Source organism: Hemitrygon akajei, chromosome 9 (assembly GCF_048418815.1).
Source record: "Hemitrygon akajei chromosome 9, sHemAka1.3, whole genome shotgun sequence".
NCBI lineage: Eukaryota > Metazoa > Chordata > Chondrichthyes > Myliobatiformes > Dasyatidae > Hemitrygon > Hemitrygon akajei.
This window is the reverse complement of record NC_133132.1, coordinates 160119148-160135820: the sequence shown is the minus strand read 5'-3', so window position 1 is coordinate 160135820 and position 16673 is coordinate 160119148. Positions and strand designations below refer to the sequence as shown.

The 16673-nt window shown below is 42.2% G+C and overlaps 1 protein-coding gene across 1 annotated transcript in view; it reads right to left on the bottom strand.

The window, feature by feature from the left end:
• Positions 1–11040, bottom strand: part of cep85l (centrosomal protein 85, like) — a 322550-nt gene extending 311510 nt beyond the window's left edge. The window contains exon 1 of the mRNA XM_073057398.1: positions 10871–11040. Coding sequence (XP_072913499.1) covers positions 10871–10883 — 13 coding nt within the window. The 5' untranslated portion in view covers positions 10884–11040. The remainder of the gene's footprint in view (positions 1–10870) is intronic.
• Positions 11041–16673: the final 5633 nt, after the last annotated feature.

Below are 16673 nucleotides of genomic sequence, written 5' to 3'. Positions count from 1 at the left end.
ATAGAGGTATTTAAAATTATGAGGGGGTAGATAGAGTTGACGTGGATAGGCTTTTTCCATTGAGAGTAGGGGAGATTCAAACGAGGACATGAGTTGAGAGTTAGGCGGCAAAAGTTTAAGGGTAACACAAGGGGGAACTTCTTTACTCAGAGAGTGGTAGCTGTGTGGAATGAGCTTTCAGTAGAAGTGGTAGAGGCAGGTTCGGTATTGTCATTTAAAGTAAAATTGGATAGGTATATGGACAGGAAAGGAATGGAGGGTTATGGGCTGAGTGCAGGTCAGTGGGACTAGGTGAGAGTAAGCATTCGGCACGGACCAGAAGGACCGAGATGGCCTGTTTCCGCGCTGTAATTGTTATATGGTTATATGGTTATGGTGAGGTTGTATAAGGCATTGGTGAGGCCGAATTTGGAGTATTGTGTGCAGTTTTGATCACCAAATTACAGGAAGGATATTAATAAGGTTGAAAGAGTGCAGAGAAGGTTTACAAGGATGTTGCCAGGACTTGAGAAACTGATTTACAGAGAAAGGTTGAATAGGTTAGGACTTTATTCCCTGAGGCGTAGAAGAATGAGGGGAAATTTGATACAGGTCTATAAAATTATGATGGGTATAGATAGAGTGAATGCAAGCAGGCTTTTTCCCACTGAGGCTAGGGGAGGGAAAAAAAACCAGAGGACATGGGTTAAGAGTGAAGGGGAAAAGTTTAAAGGGAACATTGGTGGGGGGCTTCTTCACACAGAGAGTGGTGGGAGTGTGGAATGAGCTGCCAGATGAAGTGGTGAATGCAGGCTCACTTTTAACATTTAAGAAAATCTTGGACAGTTACATGGATGAGAGGTGTATGGAGGGATATGGTCCAGATGCAGGCCAGTGGAACTAGGTAGAAAAATTGTTTGTCACAGCCAAGAAGGGCCAAAAGGCCTGTTTCTGTGCTGTAATGTTCTATGTTTACGGAGAACTTTCCCCTGTTCTCACCCAAGTCTATTGAGCCAAAGCCTGCTCCACTCCCCAGCACTAATTGTAGCCTGCCAAAAGGAACCGTAAACTGCAGATTTCTTTATCAAACCTCGCGCTGCATCACCAATGGACAACCTCTCACGCTGACCGTAGTCCGCTGATGTATAATGTTTACATCATCATCATGAAGTGCTTTGAGGGGCCATGGCTCACATTAGCTCCCACCCACTACTATTCACCTACCACTGAAACAGGGTCATTGCAGATGCTATCCCTCTGGCCCTACGTTCACCCCTGGAGCATTGGACTTAAAAGACACCATGTTGGACTACTGCGCTTATTAGCTACAGCTTTGTCTTAAATAATTCCATGCAAACATCGTCCAACTCCTAGGCTTGGGAATCAACACATCCCTTTGCAATAGGGTCCATGACTTCCGACTAACACACTGCAAATCCATAAGGACAGGCAACAACACCTCTGCTGTTATTATTCTCGACGCTGACACTCTGTACACCTACAACTGCATAGCCAGAGTCTGCACCATCTACAGCAGGGGCTCCTGACCTGGGGTCTATGGACCCCACAGTTAATGGTAGGGGTCCGTGGGACAAAAATGATCTACAAGTTCACGGATGATACCCCTGTAGTGGGCCATATCTCAAATAATGATGAGTACAGGGAGGACAGCCTGGTGACATGGTGTCATGACAACAATCTTTCTCCTGCCATCAGCAAAACAAAAGAGCTGGTCATTGGCTTTAGGAGGGTGAAGCAAGGCGCGTGCTCCTGTTTATAGCAAGAGAGCTGAGGTTCAGAGCTTCATGTTCCTAGGGCCGAACATCACCAATCGTCTGTCCTGGTCTAAGAAAGCTTACCGACACTGCTACTCCCTCACAAGTTAAAGAAATCTGGAGTGTTCCTGTTGTCCCTCATTCACATGTGGCTTAGCTACTAAGCCCAGCGGACCTATTTCTACTGACAGGAGAAGGGATAAAGGTGCATTTCTGGTGCCTGAAAACCAGTTTGCTTTGGGCAGATGGGGCTCGTCAGCTGTGGTTGGCAGCCTATCTGGGAGAGGGAAAACTCTGATCTCAAACCTCCTCTGCCTCGCGGCTGTACCCACGCGTGGAGTAAGCCCCCAGGCAAAAATCAAGAGCTGGAGTCCCTGAGGCAGCCTCACATCAAGTTCTAAGCATATACTGGCAACTCCTTGTGACACCACTGATGCCAAACTATAACTGGTCCCTGCTTTCCCTTTGGATTTGTCAGCTGCTTGGAGACGGGGAGCCTGCTGCACGGGCCACAGCTTGCTCTCCATATCGTACTGCCCTGGCATGCATACTGGTTTACTTGTCACACTGAGAGCTGGGACGCAATACCAACTGTCCAGCTGGAGGGCCTCCTTGTAGCACATACGCTCTAACCTGGGCAGCACCCTGGTAAACATGCTACGATATGGTATGGGCCTCTGTGCGTCAGGGTTGACCATCCTAGCTGTCTGGATAGGCAAGCCTATACACTACAATATGGAGAGCAAGCTGGCGCCCATGAAGCCAGCCTGCTCTCTCCACGCATCTGACGAACCAGGCAGAGGTCGGTACAGTTTGTCACCAGCAGTGTCACAGGTGCCGCCAGTCAACATCGAACTCAACGTAAAACTGCCTTAGGGACTCCGGCTCCGGACTCCACACCCCCTCCCCCACACCCCGGGGGTTTCTCCCGAAGCATCCCCCAAGAGTGGTAAACAGCAACCAACTTGTCTGTAAAGGTATCACTAAATTACTGAGCGGGTGCCAGATGAGGAAAATTAACGTTATTGTCTTAACTTTTATCAGCTGTTTCGCAAAGTTTAAAAAGGACCAGACGGTACATTAACAACCTGTTACTGTTTGCACTAGACGTGGAGTATGTCCAGTAAAAACTGACTAAAATCAGTCACAACATGAAGTTAAAAAAATGAAAATAAAACAAATTGTGTTAAAAGACTGCATACTCAAACTAGGTCATTCACTATTTTACTATAAATATCATAGTTCTTGATACAACACACACTTAACACATGGTTATCAAGTGGTACAACTTCACAGCAATGACCACTGCCTCAATGAAATTCTGAGCAGACACTAGCCCAGTCTTCATTGATTACATTCGTACGAGTAATTTCTCACTTACCTGATAGGAGCTTTGAAGAGATTTTAAATTTATTTTCCTCTCCCTATCTTCTGTAGACAGGAATTAATGTAAGCCAAACATTAAAGAGAACTCCTCTCTCTTCCAACATTTCTTGAAAATTGTGAAAATTGACAAGCCAGGTTTGAATGAAAAGGGCAGTTCCCTCCTTTTGGCAACACCTCCCAAAACTTCAAACCTCCCAAGGAATACAAATGAAACCCAATCCATGCTTCAGAAGGTGGGATAATCATTACACTTTAAGTTTATAAACAGTGTGATTTAAGGGAAGAGAAGATTAAATGTTACAAAGAATGTAAATAGAAACTGTGACCAAGTTTGTCCTGTAACCAGCTGCAGATTAGGTTTGATGTGACTACAACACAAATTAAATCAATTCTGTGATTGCCTTTCTAAGTGATGTAACCCCTTCAACCATGCAAAAACAGCAGAGCGTTTTGAATTTTCACTCTGTGATTAGTTTTCATTTTGCTTTACTGTTGTTAGTTTCAACTGTTGTTTTGAACACTATCTATCTAAAATAGCTTATTTTATTAATTTATTTGGTTGAAAGTAAGCTGCAGAGTGTTATAAGCTCAGTTAGCTCCACATGGACACTAGCCTCCATAGTATCCAGGACATCTTCAAGGAGTGTTGCCTCCATCATCAAGGATGACCATCACCCAGGACATGCCCTCTTCTCATCAGGAAGGAGGTACAGGAGCATGAAGGCACACACAAGATTCAGGAACAGCTTCTTTCCCTCTACCATCTGATTTCTAAGTGGACATTGAACCCAGGAACACTATCTCACCATTTTTTTTATTTCTACATTTTGCACAACTTATTTAACATATATACATATATTTTAGTGTCAAAAAGTTGTTTTGATGCAACTAGTGTGGCAGTGTAGTGGGCAGTGCTTATTGCTCTCATTTTCAGCTTACACCGCTGGCTAGAACTCTTGCAAAAAGGAGTCTGAATATGCAAGTCTCTCCCTGCCTGTCCAACAGCAAGCCTCGTGTCGTGCCTCCTCGCTGGCAACACACGGAAACTGAACTCCTTCTGGCCTCAGGCTGAACGACAGAGGACGAGGAAGAGGTCTGGCCCCTGCACGCACAGCACATAGGCTCACCAACGTGTGGACATGTCCTGCTGTCTCACAAACCGGATCTCCAGCTATGGGTAAATAGCCCCACTCCCTCATGGGCAGCCTCGGGAGAGACAAAGGCTATGGGAGTAAACTCAGACAGCAAATCCAGAGTGGAGCCTCTGAGGTGGCCGGACGTCATTGAACATCCTTCTGGCAGCTGCTGCAGCCAAGCTGGTGCCAAACGTATTATAGACAATAGAGAGTCGGTGCAGGAGTAGGCCATTCGGCCCTTCGAGCCAGCACCACCATTCACTGTGATCATGGCTGATCATCCACAATCAGTACCCAGTTCCTGCCTTCTCCCCATATCCCTTGACTCTGCTATCTTTAAGAGCTCTATCTAACTTTCTTGAAAGCATCCAGAGAATTGGCCTCCACTGCCTTCTGAGGCAGAGCATTCCATAGATCCGCAACTCTCTGGATGAAAAGTTTTTCCTCAACTCCGTTCTAACTGGCCTGCCCCTTATTCTTAAACTGTGGCCTCTGGTTCTGGACTCCCCCCAACATCGGAAACATGTTTTCTGCCTCTAGCATGTCCAATCCATTAATAATCTTATATGTTTCATATGTTTCTTATATTGCTTCATAAGCTTTCCTTTAGACTACACTGGTGAGGCTGACAGGAGTACCTTGACAACTGGGCATCTCAGGATCTCCATACCTTCCACCCAGGCTTGTGATGATAATCATCATTACCCATTGTCCTTCGAGACAGACCGATGCCAACCACTATATATACACACACACTTACTGTAATTCAGTTTATTTTTTCTATTATGTATTGCATTGTACTGCTGCCACAAAGTTAACAAATTTCACGACATATGCCGGTGATATTAAACCTGATTCTGATTCTCAGCTTCCTCATTTTAAAACACTGAACATGATCTTTTAATGCTCTTTGGATGTGGGGATGGTGCCAGAGGATGACAAATATTACACCCTCATTCAAAAAGAATGCAAAGATAACCACAATGACTACAGGCTTAAACAATGTCTCCAGACCTTTTAGAAGCTATTATCCAGAATATGATCAATAGTCACCTGCAGGAGAATTGATAAAATAAGACAAGCCTTTTGTTAAGGGCAAATCATAGCAAACTTGTTAGAATATTTTTGAGGAACTAACTAACACAAGTGGAAAGGGTAATGCAGTTTTAAAAAGTTTCAAAAGGTTCATTTATAATCAAAGTATGTATGCAGTATAAGCTCTGAGATTCTTCTTCTCCGGAAGAAACTAAGAAAAACCATCGAAGTCATTTCAAAGAGAAACAGCAAACCCACACCCCCTGCACACAAAAAAAAGAATGACAACACAATCATCAACCACGTACCCCCCCCAAATGAAATGCCGTAAGAACTTCAGCCCCCAAATCTCCCATATAAAAACCTAAAAACACAACACGATCATCACCAAACCCCCCCCCCCTTCTCCCACACGAAAATTAACGAAAAGACAAAAAACATCGGCTCCCAAATTCCCTCGCCCACACAAAAAACAAGAAAAACAGGCAAAAGCACAGAATATAAAAGCAATAAGATGGAAAAGTCCCTAGTCCAATTCTATAAACACAGAGCCTCAGTAACAGCTTCCAGTTGACTTTGTGTATATAGATTTCCAGTGGCACATAAAAGGCTTTGCGCATTACACAAAAGGAAAGTTCATAGTATGGACATGAAATTAGGTGGACAATATTCAAAGAAAGCCTTTGTGAGATGTTCTTTTGTGGACTGGAGGAAGGTGAATAGTAGTATTCCCTTTGGATCTGTGTTAAGACTATTGCACTGTGTGATTTATATTAGTGACCAGGACTTAGGGGTGCAAGCCAAGGATTCTAAAATGTGCAGATGACAGGATTGTGAATTATTTGGGCAACAGGGAAAAATAACAGTGTGATAGAGAGGCAGGTGGAAAAGAGACATTAATAGCCCATGATGTGTTATGCAGAGAAATGGGAGGTGATGTCTTATCAAAGGAAGAACAAGGGAGAGGCAATATACCGTAGATTCCGGATTTTAAGCCGCTACTTTTTTCCCACATTTTGAACAGCTTTGAACTTTGCGGCCTTTAAAACGGAGCGGCTAATACATGATTTTTTTCATGCCGCCTCGTAAACATTTTGCCTCATAACAGTAGACCAATAAAATTGATGAGTAGTTCACAGAGGTCCAATGAAATTGTACGATAAATCAAGCGCACTTTCACAATTAAATTATTGTAAATCAGTCATTTGTACTCACCCTCATCAACATGGAAAACACTCGAAGAAAAGCATTGTGCTGCCTTTATGGCAGTTATTTGGTTTATAATATTTTCGCTTAGTAATTCATTTTCTAGTTAAAGTTAGAAGAGTTTTAACTATATTTGTTTTCTGTACTACATCGCGGGATGCTATGACGTCACACCCGGTTTCGCCGCGTCCTGTGGGAAAAATGCCGTTTGCGATAAACGGAAAGGAGGGGGGAGCGCATTACGCGAGCGGCATTGGATCTGAGCGAAACGTTGCTTTTAAATGCCGTTTGCGATAAACGGGAAGGAGGGGGTCGAGCGGCGGAGCGAAAACGCTGCTTTTAAGTTAAAGGCGATCAATAACTTTTCCTGGTAGGCTGCAGTATATATATTTTTTACCAGTCGTTAGGAGATATTGGAATGTTGTTCAGTAAAGAAGTATACGCAACGTATATTTAAAAGTAGCCGCGTTACGGGCACGGTTCGAAAAAAAGCATTTGCAATATGTATTTGTTTTTGTTACCATATGGATTTAATTAAAAGTTAAAAAATCCTCACGTGTAATATCTTTCTGTGTAAATATCTCATATTACAACGTGGGACACCTGCGGCCGAAAATCCGGTGCGGCCTAAAATCCGGTGCGGCCTTTACAAGTAAAAAATTGATTTTATTTCTAAAATTAGAGCCAGCGGCTTTTAATCAGGTGCGCTCTGTAGTCCGGAATCTACGGTAGATTAAAAGACATTATTCTAAAAGTGTTACAGAAACAGAGGGCCTCTGGAAAATGGCTGCTTAAATCACTGAATGTGACAAGGAAGGCAAAATATGAAAACAGGGAAGTTGCACTAATTTTTTTTACAAGACACTGTTGCAGGCTCAAATGGAGTACTGTGTCTTATTCTGTTCAACTTATCATCGGTGGGATATGAAAGCATTAGAGAGGGCCCAGAAAAGATTTATAACCTTGTTACTAGAATGGGGGAATTGCAGTTTCAAGCATAGATTAGATGGGCTTGGGTGATTTCTTTGAAGAATAGACCAAGGGGATATTTGATGGAGGTCTAACAAATCTTGAGGGATCTGAACAGTGTGGATAGTCGGAGGCTCATCACTCTGGTGGTGGGTTCAAGGACCACACATCAAAGGATAAAATAAAGGGAAGATTGTTGATTGTTGGGAAGCCATTTTATGCAGTATGTGGTTGGAATATGGGATGCAAAGCCCACAGATGTGGTTGACTCAGATTCAATCGTGGCCATCAAGAGGGAATTGGATGAATAAATTAATTTTATTTATGTATTGAGATACAGCATAGAATAGGCCCTTCAGGATCTTTTAGCAGTGCCACCAGCAATCCCCCAATATAATCCTAGCCAAATCATGGGACAATTTACAATGACAAATTAACCTACCAACCGGTACATTTTGGACTATGGGAGGAAACCCATGTGGTCACAAGGAGAACATACAAATTCCTTACAGGCAGAAGAGGGAATTGAACCCGGGTCACTGCTACTGTGAAGTGTTGTGCTAACCACTACGCTATCATGCGGCCCAATAAATCCATGCTGGAGACAAACTTGCAGAGAAAATGTTAGTGGACGGAACTTGAGGGTTGATCTAATTAAGGACTGAGAAGGACACAATAGGCCAAGTGATCTCCTTATATGTTGCAAGTCTGATCCAGTGTTGTCTTCAACAAATAATTTTTTTTGTTCTTACTACTGCTGGTATTATAGCAGCTACTTTGGATCTTTGAGTTACTCAACTACCGGTACTCATATCCTGCTATTTCCCATTGCTCTTTCAAATCCCATTTGAAAGGATAATAATGAATCTGCTTTTTCTGAAAAACGATCACTGCAATCAATAGGTTGTAACTTTCCTTTCAGAGTTGAGCTTTTAAATCACCTGCACAAGCTGGCATTTTTCTTTTTGTAGCATGAACTGAAGTCTCAAAGGCGCAGGGCATTTGCAGCATGGCTTGTATGGGGAGAATTGTGGCAGCAGGTTCCAGGCCCAAGAGCATATCGAAGTGGCAGGGCCCAGGGCCAAGAGCAAGAATGACCCACTGTTTGGTTAACTTAAGCACCAGACCAGATTGAAAAGGACAGAGTGGCGGGATCCAGAGGCAGGGGATGGGATGTTCAGCTTGCTGCTCGAGCAGGTTGACTATTCTCCATGCTGAACTGAGGCTGCAACTAATGGGCCCTTGAACTGGCTGTGACTGGCTTCATGACTGTGGAGTCACTTTCAGTTCCAAATGTTATTGCTCACTTTTATTGTTTACACAATTTTTTTTTTTTTCTGCACTTTGGGCATTTGATGGACCTTAATTTAAATGGGTTCTATTGGGTTTCTATGCTTTGTGGCTGACTGTAAGGAGACAACTCTTAAAGGTTGTATATAGTATACATACTTTGATAATAAATATACTTTGAACTTAAGGTTTTGATATCATTTCCAACCAGTTGTGCCCAAAGTTGTCAGATATGCTTATGCAGACATCAGCCCCAGTCTGCAGCTCCAGCAAGACCATTGTTCAGAGCTGCATTTCAAGTTAAATCTACAATCCACATTTAAATCTGAATACTGGTTGCTGTTGAAATTAATATTTGATATATACCCAACTCCAGAATACGCCCTAACAGGAGGTGCCGAACCTGATCATACCAAATTTGGCAGAATCCTTGAAGCTTCACAGAAAAATTATACACATGCAACAACTACTTAGCTCTCTTATTGCAAGATGACTCAAGATACTTAAGCATGTCCTAATTAGGAACGGTCAGCATGGCTTTTCTCAAGGAGGAAATGGATGAAGGCAGTGCAGTGAATATTAGCAAAACACTTGTCAGGGCCCATCACAGTAGGCTCATCCAGAAGGCAAAGGTGCATGGGATCTATGGTCACTTGGCTGTTTGGATGCAGAACTGGCTTGCCATAGAAGACAGAGGGAGAAATTGATGGATTTTGGTCTGGCTAAAGGGCCAGTGAATCACAGGGATTTATACTGGGACCTCAACTTAAATTGTTCACACACATGCAAAGGTTTGTAGCATTATAGTTAATATAGAATATCAAAGGATTTAGCAGGATATAGATCAATTGCAGATATGGGCATAGAAATGGCACACAGAGTTCAATTCAGATAAGTGTGAGGTGTTTCTCTTTGGAGGGATGATGTAAATGGAAAGTACACCGTTAATGGTAGAATCCCTAACAAAGCTGAGGTACAAAAGAATTTTCAGATCCATGTCCATTGTTCCCCGAAGGTAGTCACAAAAGTCAATAGGATGGTAGAGGTGGTGTATAGCAAGCTTGTCTCCATTGGCCAAAGCACTGAGTTCAAGAATCAGGAAGTTATGTTGCAGCTTTATAAATGTCTTCTTAGGAGGCATCTAGAGTATTGTATTCAATTCTGAGTGCCCCATTATAGGGAGCAGGCCAAGGCTATGGAGAGGGTGCAGAAGGGCTTACTAGGAAGGGTCCTGAAGAAAGATGCTGAACCAACACGTAGACTGTTTGTTCATTTCCACCGATGTTGCCTGACCTGCTGAGTTCCTCCAGCATTTTGTGTGTGGTTCTTGTGTTTACTAGGAATGCTGCCTGAATTGGAGGGCATGGCCTAAAAGGAATTGTACTGTTAGTAGTGGTGGTGGAGGCAGTTATGTTAGAATCCTTTAAAAGACTCTTAGATAGGCACCTGACTATACAAAGAGTGAATATAGACCATGTACAGTGAGAAAAAGTTGGTTTAATTAAGCACTATTAATTCAATTAGTTCAACACAACAACATGGGCCGAAGGGCCTATTATTGTGCTGTATTGTTCTCTGTTCCGTATACCTCATAGGCAAGCAGTCAGAAAAAAGTACCACATATAAAGTCAGAGTTACAAGGGAGGAAACTTAAAATCCTAGTTCAGAGATCAAGGGATGTTATAAACCACCAGAGAATTTGCTGCTTCACTCTGTTCTTGCATTCTTAGGATTAATTTGTGACTTTGCAATATACTTAAAAGACTCATCAGTTATACAGCTACAACAATGAAAATTAAATTAATCAATGGTCTAAAATAAACAAAATCATCGACATCATTGCAGACTATTTGACGCCCGTGTCACACTGACCGAAGAAGAATCAGTTTCAAACATCTGCTGTGTGCTTCAGACTGCACAGTCCATCTTTTACCCTTCCCCCCACCCCCATTTCCTCTTGGTAAGCAAAACTTCTGTCTTTACAAAGACCATTAAAAACATACCCTCAACAAACAAGATGATCAAAGGGACATATTGCTAATCAGCACCATTTGGATTAAAACTCAAACAAAAGCCAGTGAGTAGTTAACTTACTTGCTTTCCTCATTGTCTCTGCATAGCTTTACCTCGAATTGTAATTCAGTTCATCAGGAAGTTGCGGTGCATTGGGTAAGTTGCAAAAATCTTTAGACAGGAACTCGTGTTTCAGTCACTGACTACAACAAATACATTTCGCGGCACAGGGAAAAAATGCAATTTCTCAAAATCAGATTGAGGCGACATGTCACCTTTGCTACCCATTGTTGTTCAGCAGCCAAGTTGTCAAATGCAGCCTGTGCTAGCTTTAAAGACAGCAGTGTGAAGCAGCCAGAAGAACCAGGTGTTGCTGCTTAGGAGGATTTCCTCAAGGGGGGATTAATTCAATTAGGCAATGTGACACAAATTGCAAGTTCAGCATGTTAAACTACTAGCTTCATTGCAAAAAGGTTTATTGAACTTCTATTTACTCTAGGGACAGAAAAAAAAACAACAGAATCACAAACAATTTTTGAGGGGTATATTTATAATCACATTGTATAAATGAGATGGATCTTCGCTGAAAATGAAAAGGGGAAATAAAATCTGGTTCTCGGACCCACTGCAGCATCTAAGTAGCATCTCAGTCATCACTCACTCTGTTGCCTGCCAGCAGTTGCTTACCTAGCCTGTTTCACGGTCATACTAAGCTCAAGGAGACACAAACTGCTGGAGGAACTTGGCAGATCAGTCAGCATTTATGGCACGGGTTCCCAACCCGGGGTCCATGGATGCCTCAGTTAATAGTAGCGGTCCATGGCATTAAAAGATAGATAGATAGATAGATACTTTATTCATCCCCATGGGGAAATTCAACATTTTTTCCAATGTCCCATACACTTGTTGTAGCAAAACTAATTACATACAATACTTAACTCAGTAAAAATATGATATGAAGTTTGGGAACCCGCGATCCATGGAAGGAATCAATACTTCGGGCCAAGACCTCATTCACGTGTCCTGATGAAGGGTCTTGGCCCGAAATGTTGACTCCATTCTTCTCCATCACTGCTGCCTGACCTGCTGAGTTCCTCCAGCATTGTGTGTGTGGTACTCTGGATCTCCAGCATCTCCAGAATTTCTTGAGTTTAGCTCAAAGAGAGATGACATGGTTTCCCATTCAATGTCTCTCCTTCCCACAGCCCTTGTTTGCCCATTGGTGTTAGCATGTCACCATCCCTGAGGTGTCAGTAATACGCTGTGGATCTGTCCCTGACCTATTTTTCCTTCAATAATGCAACAAATATCTATCTTTTCGGGTGACAGAAGAAATTTTAATGCATTGTGGCCAGAATTGGCCACACCTTGTTCTTCAAACCATGCATGTTGTTTTTAATTCATGCTGAGACTTTTATCATAAATGCTTGTATGAAGTAGCTTACGTCATCCGTAAAGTAACTGAATATTATATGAAATAAAAATCTGTGTAAGAGCTGGGGTGGTGGTGTAACCCATTCGACCATTGTCCTTTTAATCTATTGGACATGCCAGAATGGTATGATAGCAGTTATTATAACATTATTACAGTGCCAGTGTCTCGAGTTCAATTCCATTGCTTCCTGTAAGGAGTTTACACATATTCCGTGTGATTGTGTAGGTCTACTTCGGGTGCTCCGGGTCCCTCCCACATTCCAAAGGAATACAGATTTGTAGGATAATTGACCAGAATCAGAATCCCGTTTAATATCACTGGCATATGTTGTAAAATTTGTTGTTTTGTGGCAGCAGTAGAATGCAATACATGATAATAAAAATCTGTTAAGTTACAGTAAGTATATACGGTATATAAGAAAAAAATAAATTAAATAAGTAGTGTAAAAAGAGAGGGAAAAAATGTGAAGATGCCCTCAACGTTGGGGAGGCAAATTCCCAGGAAGGAGCTGGCTGAGTGTGCAACCCTCCACAGCTTTTTCCAATCCTTTTCAGTGGCCCCTCATACAAGACGGTGATGCAGCCAGTTCGAGTGCTCTCCATGGTACGTTTGTAGAAATTTGTGACGGTCATTGGTGACATAACAAGTCTTCTCAAATTCCTAATGAAATATAACTGCTGTCATGCCTTCTTTGTAATTGCATCAATATGATAGCTCTTCAGAGATGTTGACACCTGAGAACTTGAAACTGCTCACCCTTTCCAATCCTGATCCCTCAATGAGGACTGGTGTGTGTTCCCTTGACTTCCCCTTCCTGAAGACACAACCAATTTCTTGGTCTTACTGATGTAGAGTGAAAGGTTGATGTTGCAACACCACTCAACCAGCTGACCAATCTCACTCGTCACACCTCCCCATCACAATCTGAAATTCTGCCAACAATAGCTGTGTCATCGCCAAACTTATAGATGGTACTTGTGCTGTGCCTAGCCACATGATCATGGTATAGAGAGAGTACAACAGTGGGCTAAGCACCATCCTTGAGGTGTGCCCGTGTTGATCATCAGCAAGAGGAGATGTTATTTCTGATCTGTATAGACTGGTCAACGATCCAGTTGCAGAGCAAGGTACAGAGGCTTGAGTTTTGGAGTTTTTTGATTAGAATTGAGACTATAATTGCTTTGAACATTGAGCTGTAAGCAATAGCCAGCAGCCTGCCATTGGTATTACTATTGTCCAGGTGGTCCAAGGCTAAGTGGAGATCCAGTGAGATTGAATCCATTGTAGATCTATTTATAGTCAAATTGCAACAGGTCCAGGTCCCTGCTCAGGCAGGCATTGATTCTAGCCATGACCAAACCCATCACTGTAGATGTGGGTGCCTCTTGTTGATAGTCATTGAGGCAGCTCACTCTGCTCTTCACGTGGGTATAATTGGGCAGTGCAGGCTCCTTGGCCCAGAAAGACCTGTTACCAGGCTGTACCTCTAAATAAAATATTAAAAAATAAAGTACAACCTCCACTCCCTATTCAAGTAGTTGTAATTCCCTGGGTCAATGATAATGATGGTGGCATCACTCAACATCAAGAAGACAAAAGAAATGAAAACTAACCAGGAAGGCAAGAGGTCCTGAACAAGCTCCACTATTCATACATGGTGAAATTGTGGAAAGGGTCTCCAGCTTCATGTTTTTGGGGATCAACATCATCGAGGAGTTCTCTTGGTCCGTCAACACAACCTCGATAGTAGAAAGGGCACAACAGCGACTATACTACCTGAGGTGCTTAAGCAGGGCTGATCTGCCGCAAAAATTGCTGGCCAACCTTTATCAACGTTTGATAGAGAGCATACTGACAGTGTGGTACGCTAGCTGCAGCAAGACAGACCACGAAGCACTCCAACGGGTGATTAGGATGGCTCGGCACATCATTAGGACTCAACTTCCTGGAGAGAACCTACAACTCTTGATGGCTATGGCACAATTGTAACATCATTAACGATCCATCTCATCCATGACCCTGTCTGTTCAATCTCCTACAGGGACATCTTAGCCAAGACAGTAAGACCAGAAAACAGCTTCTTTCCGAGGGCTGTCGTGCAGCTGAATAATGCTATACCCCAGACTGCCAATAGCCTTTGAGTGTCATGGACTATCAAAATCTCTTGTTGCATGTAATGCGGGATTTTGTTTGTTTAATTAAGCCATACCACATGCATTGTAAATACCAGTTTTGCAATGATTGGAGTAGCACCATAATCTCATTGTCCTGAGCAATGACAATAAAATTCTATTCTATTCTGGTGAGGGTTCTGCCAAATCAAGACATAATACAGGTGTCGGATCCTGGTGCTGCGATTAACCCACTGTGCCTCATAGCTGAAAATTACTAAATTTTATCTCAATCTATTGTAACCAATACAGCAGTACTGGCTCACAACACAATAGAGTGTACTATCAGTGTGATGACAGGTTTATGACCCTACAATGACTGTGTGCTGCTCATTTTTAAAATGAATGTACATTTTTAAATACTGCAGCTGCTGGAAATCCAAAATAAAAATAGAAAGTATTCAAAACATTCAGGACACATCAACGTACAGAGAAGCAGATTTAGCGGTTAGCAGCAATTTCAAACAAACTTGTTTTCTCTCTTTCCAAGTTCTGGTGAAGAGTCTTGACCTGAAATGCGTGTGCTTTTACTTAATACATATGCAGTTGTGCACAGACACAGCAAAATGTTGATGAGGACGAACTTCAACATCGGAAAATATCACCAACTGCACCGACAGTTTCAGGGCGAAACAGCGAGAGTTAAACAGCACGAGAAAGCCATCACAGAGGTTAACAAACGCATGGGTATATTGCAGTAATGGTGAAAGACGCACTGAATTTTAAATGAAAATAATGTGGCGATGGCTTCAGTTGGAAAATTGACAAATTTTTTTTCTTTTTCAATCTTCTTATTAATATCAACATGATAAGATTAGTACATAGATAATGGGATTACAAACTTACAAAAGTAAAATGAACATAAAAGGTTACACAAGCAATAAGTACATTATAGTTAAGTCTTCCCAAATCATGAATGATACAAATGTCATATAAACGAAACAAAAAAAACTAAGTAATTCATGTTGAAAAAAAACAGAAAAGAGAAAAAGAAAAAAAATAATACCCTAAGAAAAACAAAACTAACAAACTAACCACTATTAAGAAAAAAAGGAAAGAAGAAAAAAAATGAGCTGTTTATAGTATCTATAAAAAAAATTACAAAATCATCAGTGTCCCCAACTCCGATCCTCTCAACATATATTGACAAATATCAAATATCAAATTGACAAATTTGATAGCGCTAATGAAGACTGGTAGTCGTATATCAGGAGGGTTGAACTGTATTGTAACGCGAGCAATGCAAAGAAGCAAAAGACAGCCCCTACACTTAGCTTAATGGACCTAAGAACGTAGAGTCACTTATGCAACCTAGTAACTCCTGCAAAGCCAGCAAGCAAGGCATTCAACAGAATTGTTACAATTCTGCAAAATCCCTCTAGCTCTAAACCACTGGTAATAGCTGACAGACTTAGATTTTACAAAAGGAACCAGTCAAAAGATGAAAAAACGAACAAGAGAAAATCTGCAGACGCTGGAAATCCAAGCAACACACACAAAATGCTGGAAGAACTCAGCAGGCCAGGCAGCATCTATGAAATAAAGTACAGTTGCCATTTTGGGCCGAGACCCTTTAGCAGAACTGCCGAACAGTCTAAGCCCAAAATATAGACTGTACGTTTTTCTATAGATGCTGCCTGGCCTGCTGAGTTCCTTCAGCATTTTGTGTGTGTTGCAGTCAAAAGATAAAAGCCTTTCTGAATACAATTGCAGCTCTGCGCAAACTTTCCCAGTACTTCCCCAGTACTGTGATTTTCTGATCCATTAAGAGACAGGTCTGTATGTAGCATGCATAGTCAAAGCATTCAAAATAGGCTACAATCTGAAAGAGACCTAACCTTAGAACGGGCATTGACCGTTGCAACATCATTAGAGACTGCAGCAAAGGATGAAGCAGAGCTACCGAAAAGGAGGTCAGAATGTGAAATGCACAAAATGTCCCTGAATGGTGCAAAAAGCCAAAGATGTCATCAATGTGGCAAGTCCTGCCAGGATGCAAATGATGGTTGTGTGGCGATGTGCTACACACAGCGCTGAAATAACGACATGCAGTCGGTAAGTCGTTCGGAGACTAGTTTATTCAAACTTTGCAGCGCTGGCGTTTAATCCCTAGCGCCCGCCCTCTCTGGGCGGAAATGACGTCAGAGGTGCATTACCAAAGTCTCCCCCCCGCGCGCTGGCTATTTGTGAGCCGGTTCGCCTGCGCAGAAAGTGGGTTGCCAGTTGTTTCAAAGAAACAGTCTACAGTAAGTGTCACAGGGAAGGTCACATAGGGAGA